The 10,310-nt window shown below is 36.9% G+C and overlaps 2 protein-coding genes across 4 annotated transcripts; one reads left to right on the top strand and one right to left on the bottom strand.

Annotated features, from left to right (window-relative positions):
* Window positions 1-34: 34 nt before the first annotated feature.
* Window positions 35-6,626, bottom strand: LOC126918549 (mitochondrial amidoxime-reducing component 1). Its single transcript, XM_050726579.1, has 5 exons — window positions 6,266-6,626; window positions 3,538-3,836; window positions 1,846-2,124; window positions 1,468-1,745; window positions 35-658 (listed from the first exon to the last, which is right to left on the bottom strand). The coding sequence occupies exons 1-5, from the start codon at window positions 6,273-6,275 to the stop codon at window positions 496-498; spliced, it is 1,029 nt and encodes a 342-aa protein (XP_050582536.1). The 5' UTR covers window positions 6,276-6,626; the 3' UTR covers window positions 35-495.
* Window positions 6,627-7,114: 488 nt separating this feature from the next.
* LOC126918553 (vesicle-associated membrane protein 7) lies at window positions 7,115-9,185 on the top strand. Of its 3 annotated transcripts, none has more exons than XM_050726592.1 (6): window positions 7,115-7,355; window positions 7,813-8,021; window positions 8,092-8,229; window positions 8,295-8,456; window positions 8,533-8,625; window positions 8,698-9,185. In XM_050726592.1, the coding sequence occupies exons 2-6, from the start codon at window positions 7,821-7,823 to the stop codon at window positions 8,764-8,766; spliced, it is 663 nt and encodes a 220-aa protein (XP_050582549.1). In that variant the 5' UTR covers window positions 7,115-7,355; window positions 7,813-7,820; the 3' UTR covers window positions 8,767-9,185. The 3 variants fall into 3 exon arrangements, with proteins under 3 accessions (XP_050582549.1, XP_050582550.1, XP_050582551.1); XM_050726593.1 differs by lacking the exon at window positions 7,115-7,355 and adding an exon at window positions 7,369-7,499; XM_050726594.1 differs by lacking the exon at window positions 7,115-7,355 and adding an exon at window positions 7,584-7,729.
* The last annotated feature ends 1,125 nt before the right edge of the window (window positions 9,186-10,310 follow it).

Here is a 10,310-nt window from a genome sequence, read left to right as displayed (position 1 = left end):
GTAGCAACCCCCTCCTGTAAATTTTAAGTTCACATTCCTCTAAAACTCGTTTATTCGTCGCGACAATATACTCGATACAAATATGAACAAATAACAAACGCGTCTCCCAGCACGTTTATTATATTGTCCTCATTGATTCATGACCAACATCTAGCAAAAATACGATATTTGAGAACCATCGATTCTCTTCGCAAATTATTTCAGACGATACTTCAGCGAAAAATACATTTGGCAAAAAGGTTTGAATTATTGTTATCACGCGACTATCGCGTTTCTTTACTTCATTCTCTAATCGAGAGAATAGCAATTTGTCCGAAGAAACAATGTCCATTGTAACATTTTAGGCCCTGTTCAACGATCAGAAACGCGATTTTAGGCTCGATGCTATGCGTTTTCTCTGTTTCTTAAATTTTTTAACAAAGTATTCTCCTTCAGAGATCTCGTGGCTTCCTCGTAGACGAAAATTTCGTCTTCGCACGAAGCCCATCGGTGTAGCTAGGGAGGCGATATCAATATCGGTTGCTCCTTAGGCACACTGACGTAAACTGGGTCCCCTATTCGGATGGTGCCATTGGGACTTCTCAATCCCAGGTGAATTCCCATCACTGGACTTTCGCCAACTAGTGGGCGAACATCTGGATCCATTATTTGTCTGTAACTGTGACAAATATATACGTCTTATTAATTTTTATCCGAATGAAAAAGAGCAAGATCTTTAACGCGTTGGCTGTCATGATAGTTACCGGTGAACCACGTTGCTAGATTATATAGAATGATTAGAACATGATAAATTTAATGGACGAAAAAATACTCAACAGTGTGGATGATCTATTGTTAGATAAGATTCAGAAGACAGGGCTCAAATACAATGTAATATTTTGTAAAAATTAAATGTAATATATTTCAATCTGTTGCTACTCTCCGAAGAAAACGTATAAAATTCGCTGCGGCAGCCAACGTGTTATGTGATATCAGGAATATGAATACAACATAAGTAATTATGAGTATAGGTGTCCTAAACCTACTGCAACTATTCAAATTTTAGGTCTGAATCATGCTATTGTATTAACAAATTAAAAAGCTTTTAATGTCTTAATAAAATCTCTAGCCGAAAAGATTGAAGAAAAGAGATAAACGCATAGAAATAACAATTATTTCTCTTCAAACTTTAGAGATTTTAATCGATGGTTAATAATGATGTAAAAATAGAAAAATGATTCGGAAAATGCAGCAGAGTTAATTTGTTATCACATCGTCGATTTGCTAGCAGAGTGATACGACTAGGAAAGATATATTTTTCAAGTTCAGGAAAACTATCTCAGAAAGTGGTTCACTTTCGCATTGATTTGTTGTAAATATCTCAAAACAAATTTTTAGATAACTAAATCTAGTGTATCCTGTTTGTTAGTTAAATTACTTGATTATTAGTAAGTTTAAGATAAATAAATGTTACTTATAAAGGCAAACCTCTTCAGAGTTTTCAAAGGCTCAGCCCTCGGATGTTTTGTCCCAGTTTCGAAATCGACGGTAGTTAGGATACATCTTGTACAAGGCATAACAGACTTGAAAATGTTATCACCTATCTTTATCCAACCCCAGGTATCCTCTTCGTATGGGCTAGCGCCCTTAACCACGAAATTTGGCCGAAACCGATCTGGGGTGACTGGATCTTCTAGTCGACTATTTAAGTCAGTCACTGAACTTTCGTTTATTAAACAATAGCTAGTGGAATCTGGATAGGCACCCTATTTAATAAATAAATCGATTACTAATGCGATGGATAAACTATTTGATTGTAAAACCTTAGTAATTCTCAGCGATGACTGTATCTGAATCAAAACTTACAGTATCGTCATTTGTCACTGAAAAAATCTTGCCTCTCGTCCTGATCTCTCTTGTCGGATAATCTAAAGGATAGTAAACTAATCTGAACCCAGTGTCCTCTTGAAGAAGAAAGCGAGATAACCATCTGGCAGATTCTTCGCCACAATCGCAGGCAGATACAGGTTGACCCCAGACTGCTACGCGAAATCCTTTGCCTTGGAGTTGCGACAAATCGATAGAAGTAGACATCATTCCCGGAGCGGACAATGTGAGAATCGATCCAGAGATGCTAGGTATCACCTGAAACCCACAGATTCAGTTCATTATTTCATCGATAATTGTCTCCTTAACGATAATTATAAATTTCACATTCTAAATGTAACGATCAAACTGTGCATGTTTATAATAGAAATAATATAAAATAAAGATATTTTTCATCCTCTGAATATCATAACGAATAATTTACTTTGGATATTTTGGTACCAAAAAGTTTCCGCAACAACGCAATTATTAATATTTACTTCTTGTAAAAAGTTGAAAGTATGCGTTTTCCGTATCTGCTGGCTGAGATATGCGAAATCTTGAGACCAAACAGATAATTAATTTTTAAATCATTCATTCTGAACTTGTTGTTATTTTATTACACTGCCAAAGATTTAAGGAAGCGATTCGAAGCTTTTTTAAACAGAAATATCGAAATTCCGAGATGAAAGACATTTCCATCGAATCGAAGGTAAAGAAGCTGTTCGTTCGCAGCGGAAGTGGCTAACTAAACGAGGCAACGTACGATAGGAAAATACCGCCGTATGGTGAATTAATTACTCGCGTCGGACTCCAGCAGTTAATTTCGCGAATCTTCGCGACAATAAAACGGATCGTTAATCCTGATTATAAAGGTATCCCGTTTCCTTACAAAGTCGTGTTAAAGAAGCGGCGGTTCGCTTCTTCGAGCTCAAGGAGGAAACCCAACCGAATCCGCACTAGGACCTAAACTTAACGACTCGTGAAGAATACACATATCGAGAGATGAGAAAGATCAGAAGAAATTGCCTTGATTATCGCGTATCGATCCATTTCTAATTATCACGCACCTAGCTTCCACAACGATCCCACATTGCAATTCTTCCTGTTTTGATATCAGCTATGAGTTGAACACGCGTCTCGTTATAAAGATAAAACATTGCTCCTTGTACGTTGATACGCTGATATACACTAATCAAAAGGTAATCTACCAAGTAGCTGATCTAATATCATTTTCTAGCATAATTAAATGGTCGGAAGGTGTTATCGAGGTGTTATCATCGCCTAAGAGTAGATTTTATGGAGTGTCTTTGATTTCCATGGGCTCCATTCTCTCAAAATACCTAATACTCGATCTTGAAGTAAATATTGAAATAAATATAAATGATAAATATCAATAAATATCAATATACAAAGTTAGGATAATTGGTGAAGTAAATATAATTAAGGGTAAGGTGTTTCCCTGCATCCTGACCGTTGGAACTAAATTTAATCAAAATGCAAGACAGAGACTATGCCAGGAAATCTCGTCTCGGCGTAAAATGGATACATAGATAGAATAAAACAGTCGTTTTAATTGATGTGATGCGAGTCAAATAGCTAACAAACAATATATCTTCTTCCATATATTTACATACAGCCGTCGATCCAGATGCAAGGTACTATATTATTGATTAATTCTGAATCTCTTACCTGAACCATTTTTGGCCACTGTCTGGCAGTAACGAAGTGTCCATTCAAGTCGATGACCATCAAAGTTCGGTCCCTAAGCCAGCCAGATTTCAGACCCAATTTCGTGCACTCCATTGAGTTCACTCGAACAACGCCGAGCGACTTAACCGGATACACGAACAGGTCGCTCAATTCGCCAACCTTCCGCCATTCTGAGGGTGGTCTATCCTTTTGCCTTTTTGTCCACCACCACCAAAAGAAGACGACTACAGTGCCGGCGCCAACAACGGCTGCAGATACGTACGTCAGCCGTGTCCTGTCTGCTCGCAAAATATTCAACAACATTAATTCTCTACGGTTATGTGACCATGCAAAACGATCCGTTGTAGAGTCGTCGACTCACAGCCGCGATCAAACGTTCAGATAACAGAACATAGATAAAGATTGCATGGTGATTAAATTTGACTTATAGTAGAACTCCACTTGTCTGGACTAATCGGGGGCAAACAGTTTATATAGTTAGAGTTCACATAATAAGAGCTCACGTTCAGATAAATAAATTCAACCAGCAGAAGTTCAGTTAACCGGCTACTAACTAAAATTTCGTTCGGATAAATGCAGTTCTACTGTAGAGATACTGAGCATTTACATTGTCTCGATTATTCGCTGAAAGAGCTAATTTGCTTTTTCTCTTCTTTTGTAAATTTTTAGAACACTTTGAATTTTGTGTTTCAGAGAGGACATCGAGGGAACATCCGTGCAAATGAGAAGTCAAGTTATTTGCAATGCAAAACACCGACAGAGAGAAACAAAGGAAGATCCCAAAGGAGAGACTGTCGTTGCTAAATAGTATACGATCCTGAAATGTATATGAGTCCCGATAATACGTGAACCCCTTGTCACCATCTAAACTTATGCCAAACAGAGCGTGAAATTTTGTATGTGCACCTTTCTCGAGTCCTTCCCCGATCAAGTAAATATCGAACCGGCTTGTATAATTTATTTTAATGGCGTGAAATCTGAAATTATACTGGAGATCATCGGAAATACCGGTGAAATAAATTAGACGCACTACTGTGATCAACGGACTGAAGATCTTCCAACGGAACGTTCACGACAAGCTTCCGTTTTATTTGCATTCTATAGAATTTTATAAGAAGTAATCTCGAACGATGCAAATTGAACGTTAATGTTTAGTTTATGGCGCGCTTAACGGTACATATTCGAACGAACAGTAGCCGGCATTCTTCTCAGCCGACCGGAAACAGATGAAATTGTGTTATAATATAGACCGTTTCTTCATCGCAATTCGAAATGACATCCTCTAAATAGCGAGAAATCGGAACAACGTAACGGAATATTGTGACAGCAGGTGTATATATTAGACAACTTGCACAATTTGTCCATGCTAAAATGTCCCGTATCGTTGATACGCGGGAAAGTAGGCTACGGAAACCGAAGAACTGTGCGCTTTCGAAGATGTGCATAGATTGTGGCATTTGCTTTTTCAGTCATTCTTACAGGTGTTCCTAATGACCAGATAGTGAATTTTTATACAAATTTGTATTTTTATGAACGCGATCGGAGAGGTAGAGACCTGTTTCACTCGCTGAATATTACAACGAATACTCTGCTTTGGATATATTTTATATTTTTACATATAATCTGTATTTTACGAATGTCTGCATATTTAAATTTTCCATAAATGCATAAACATTCGCAATCTCAGATTTTCTTTCGAACTTTGATATTTCCTGACGAATGTTTATCGAATGCTAAAAAAGACGTTATGCCTTACATCGCTTATTGCAACTATCAGTGCTATCAGTAACTCAACGTACTAGATATTCCAGTGGTATGACATAACAACATAATGAAACGAATAAATAGATTTATTTTAGTTTAAAATGGGATATTTGTGCTTAGATAACGATAAACCTTCTAATTTCGCCGATTATTTAATTTGTATTTTACACGTGTATATTCGCTATATCCATCATAGACGTAGCTATAAATAGACTGGTATTACCATAATCTGATATTTCTTTCGATGTTATTGATTTACTGCTTTTGTAGAGGGGAAATCGCATGGGGAGACAATGGACCCTTTTGCTGAAATCAATATCACGGGCGTTGCTCTCTGACACACGACCAATCACGAAAATAACTATAATAAGTTTAAATTGCGAATATTGTGTACTAGTCATATCTTCTGGTAGAATCATGCAGCGACAAATATGTAAAATTTCTTCGATATATAACATATCTTTGAGATAAGCTTATGCGTTGGATACCATATCAGTAAAAAAATATTTCGATGACCTATTCGAAATATACACACGAAACAGTGCAAAAAATGTAACAAACAACGTTGTACAACAAACGTAAAAAGACAACATAATTGCGACACCAAAGAAAATTACGAAGAAACATGATCTAAGAAGTTTTCCCTGGAATTGGAACCCGTCCCCTCGTACCTTGCGATTCTATCGCTTTTCCCATGAAACTAGTTCAGAATTAAAGTCGGGGAAGAAAACTAGCTACTATCAGTAATCTACAATCAATAAACATCAGTTAATTAGGCTTCATTGAACTTCATATGAACAGGTTTATGAATAATGAACAGCACGTGACGAAAAAATCTGATGATGAAGATTTGCAAAAGGTTCTGAAGTCTAATACTATGAAAAAGCGTTAATGCGAAGTTCATTAATGCACGATAAGGTTACTGATAACGTGATATATTTACCTAGAATCATGGTTAATGTCGCAGAGGCCGTAAAACGAGCAACTATCGACGGAACAGCGACAATCGTAGATAATGATCACCAGAGCTCTGAAGGTAGTTGCGTGTCTGCCGATTCACACAGAACTGCTGTAGACTCCGCGTGCACGCGTCTCTTCCTCTCGACGAATATACCGTTATCTATCCACTCTTACGTTCTGTTAACTCCCTTCTCCATTGTAGTAAGCAGCGTCGGTATACTGGTCAGCATGCGGCCACATGTGAGGAGCTATCGATCTGTACGCAGCTAGGAAATCCAGAAAACTGGCACACAACGTAATTTCGTATCGCTACTGACATGCGCTTCCCGAACTAACCAGGACCCTTCGGGGCCGAACACGCATGTTCCGTGTCGCCTCTAGTTTTTGGAGCGAAGTTTAAGCATGATTCAAAAGAACAGATCATATATTTAAAGAATTGGCAAAACCTGTGATTAATTTTGTAGGAGATATTGTTGATAAGTAAATTCTTCAGTGATTTCTTTTTCTAGATAATGAGTGATTTTGATTCCTGATAACGATAAAGTTAATGTAATTAGATTATAAACCAGAGTGCGAATTGTGAATTTCAAGTAGGGAATGCTTGAATTTTTAACGAATTCGAGAATTTTTCTTCCCTTCCTATCTTTCACTGCTTAAAAATACGAGCTTTAGGAAAGTGTTTTAAAATATATTTCAGATTCAGACGTTTTAAACATTTTTAATTGCAATGCTGAATTGTTTGAGATTATCTTTACAGATGAAAATATTACTTTCACTTCGCGAAGAAAACAGAGCAGAAACATAAGCTATTTTAAATTTCGCGCCACAAGTAGTGCGCGTGTCAACGAAATACACATTGACAATGATCAACTGTCATGTGTTACTGATAATCTCGGACGTTGCTGTTGACGTATGCTGATGGATCATAGGACAATTCTCATGAAGTCACAATACGTTGATCAATTAAGTTACTCATAAAAACGATCTCAGAAAGGAGAACAGTAGAAATTTTCAGATTAACATCGAACAAAGTCCACAATCACATCCCAATTCGCGCCATCCTAATAATTGAGGTAGGTCATGAAAATAATAGTTGATCTTGATAAATTCACATGTTGATTACTACGACGTCATTTTATTTCTTATTTGTTCTAACAGCGTCTTTTGAATTTTTGACGTAAACAATAAATTCATAAGACATTTCATTGTCCTTGGAGGTTAGAAATTATGACGTCTTACTTTGTGATTTATTAATCTTTTCCATTGTTTTTCCATAATTCTTGCAATTATCTTGCTTTCTTCAGAATATTAGAATATTCTTATTACTTTACATGCTGTTATGGCAACACCTTCTGTAAACTTTGTTATTTTAAGTATTAATCAGCTTGATAACAGATAAGGAAATTCAGTTACAAACAGAATTTTATTGTTTACTTAATAGATCTGTGTAGGTTAAAGATTCTTTGCTTATAAAAGCTTAAATAAGAGAGGCTATAAATTAATTAAATATTAATCATTACTTTATTCCAGCATTCATCATGCCAATTTTATATACCGTGGTGGCTCGAGGGTCAACGGTATTGGCAAAATATGCTTCTTGTACTGGAAACTTTGATGAAGTAACAGAGAGCATTCTGGCAAAAAAAGCTGAAAATGACAAGGTTACATATTCACAAGGACAATATCTTTTTCATTACATATGTGAAGATAACATTATTTATATGTGCATCACAGATGATGTAAGTAATCTAAAAGTAATCAAGCATTGTTTGAAGTAATTCATTAGTGTCAAACATTTTTATGTTATAGGATTACCAAAAATCTAAAGCATTTTTATACCTGGCAGAAATTAAAGGAAGATTCTTGGCTGCATATGGTCAAGATGCGCAAACTGCAATTCCCTATGCGATGAATACAGATTTTGCTAGAACTTTAGCTAGTACAATGGTAAGAAATATAAATATATCTGAAATGTATTTTCTAACATTTTGACAATTATATTTTTTGTTTAGAAACATTACAATGAGTCTAGTCACAAAGTTGATGTGCTTGATAGCGTTCTTGGTGATCTGGATGAATTGAAAGATATAATGAGTAAAAATATTGATAATGTTGCGATGCGTGGAGAACGGTTGGAACTTCTTGTAAACAAGACTGAAAATTTATCTACAAATGTAAGTAAAATATATAAAATAGTAAAAGATACCATAAAGGATGTGCAAAAAAAATAATGTTTTCGTATATTTTTAGTCGGTTACATTCAGAAAAACCAGTAGAAATTTAGCACGCTCGTTGTTTTGGAAGAACGTAAAAATTTACGTTATTGTTGGAGTTATCGTAATCGTAAGTAAACGATACTATGTACGATTTGATTTAATGCAAAATATTCCATTTAATTTTGTGTGAATCTCGTAGGTTGTCTTATACGTTATTGTGTCGATATCTTGTGGAGGATTGGCATGGCCGAAATGCGTCGGCAATTAATTCACCTTTGTACTATCCAGATACAATGTGTTCTGTCTCAAAAATGTGATAAGAATGTAATCGCGGTTGGTTCGCGGAGATATACTGTAAGCAAACGAGAAAAACATTCATGGTACATGTTTCATTCCCAGATTTATTACGTATGAAGAACTGAGAAAAAATCTCGTTTCATTCCGTGGCTATACCGAAGCGAAATGTAGGAGTGAAGAAAATGCAATTAGGAAATATATAGATATATAAATATATATAACGCTTATGATATTTTTATTATCTTATTAAAAAAATACGAACATCACTGGTATTTGTTAAGAGACGAATATAATTTTAACATCATTCATATATCCTGTAATATATCTACACAATATATAAAAAAAAAAAACATACAAGAAAGAATAAATGAAATGAGTCTATCATTAAAATTGGTGATTCATTTATGCATTTCTGTGGTTGTACTCTTGGGTGCAACAAGTGAAAGTCACGCGCGTAGTTCGTGTTTCTATCCTTGCCAAAGCTATTTCGTTATATTGGATGTTCTATCATCGAAAATAGGGGTATTTCATTTGTACTCTAGATGAAATTACGGCAAAATTTATCGAGTATTCAGTCTGTTCCACACCATTAAATACATTACATTTTTTCCACACGCGGGAGTCTCCGAACGCTGCATTCGGACTACTCTTTCCATTACCGACTTCGAGCGCATGTTCCAACGCGTACTTATTCCTCCAATAGACTGTGACTAGTCCCAACGACACCCTACCTAAATCTGATTCAAATACTTACTCTATCAATTAAATCATATTTCCCTTATCAGTTACCTGCTTAATTAAGACTCTTTAAATTATAGTCTAAACAATTAAAAATTCATTAAATTACTTTTCACAAATAAGAAGAGCGACCCAAGTCCTCATAATCGTTACCAATCGGTCATCTAAGCTTCAGTCCCAGAAAAAAATCACCAAAGGAATCTGTCACTCTAAATAAAATTCTGTGATGTCACAAAATGAAACGATGTATCGGATTTGAAAAAAAATTGTATAGGATAGATACGGTCCTGGAATAGCTGCAACGACATCACCGGCGTGGGACGGGTGGCGGCGTCGCAGGCGCTGTGATCGCGACGCCCGGGCCATCGCAGCAGCCCGGCAGCTCTGGCAGCAGGATGTCGATGGCTCGCGTGGCGCGCCCTTCGGGGGGTGCCAAAGAGTGTCGTCTCGGTGGCTGGTCTCGACGCCACGATTGATCGTACGTCGTCCCTGAACCCGCGCTTCGAAAACACTTTCGATTACTAGCGCAAGGCCGTATCAACAAGTTCCGGCCGTGTTTGCGGTCGTGGCGATCGTAGCGGCCGGTCAAGTTCGTTTACAGATTAATATCCATAGGAAAACAATCCCCGTGGTGCGTGTTTGCACGCGCGACAACGATCAAAAGCGGACGCGTGGTGAATCGCGTGCGATTTCCGATCTCAGTCACGGTGCAACGCCGGTCTCGCGACTCGTATCGGTGACTGTGTTTCTGAATCAGTCGCGCGAATCCTCTTCCCG

Source organism: Bombus affinis, chromosome 7 (genome assembly GCF_024516045.1).
Source record: "Bombus affinis isolate iyBomAffi1 chromosome 7, iyBomAffi1.2, whole genome shotgun sequence".
NCBI classification, from domain to species: Eukaryota; Metazoa; Arthropoda; class Insecta; order Hymenoptera; family Apidae; genus Bombus; species Bombus affinis.
The sequence above is the reverse complement of the archived record's forward strand: the minus strand, read 5'-3'. Positions and strand labels throughout refer to the sequence as shown.

Coding starts and splice junctions, on each gene's coding strand:
- LOC126918553 (XM_050726592.1), top strand. CDS start 7,821: ATGCCAATTTTATATACCGTGGTGGCTCGAGGGTCAACGGTATTGGCA. Junction 8,022..8,091: donor ATATGTGCATCACAGATGAT/GTAAGTAATCTA, acceptor TTTATGTTATAG/GATTACCAAAAATCTAAAGC. Junction 8,626..8,697: donor TTGTTGGAGTTATCGTAATC/GTAAGTAAACGA, acceptor TGAATCTCGTAG/GTTGTCTTATACGTTATTGT.
- LOC126918549 (XM_050726579.1), bottom strand. Junction 2,125..3,537: donor AGTGGCCAAAAATGGTTCAG/GTAAGAGATTCA, acceptor TGTGGGTTTCAG/GTGATACCTAGCATCTCTGG. Junction 659..1,467: donor CCTTTGAAAACTCTGAAGAG/GTTTGCCTTTAT, acceptor TATTTGTCACAG/TTACAGACAAATAATGGATC.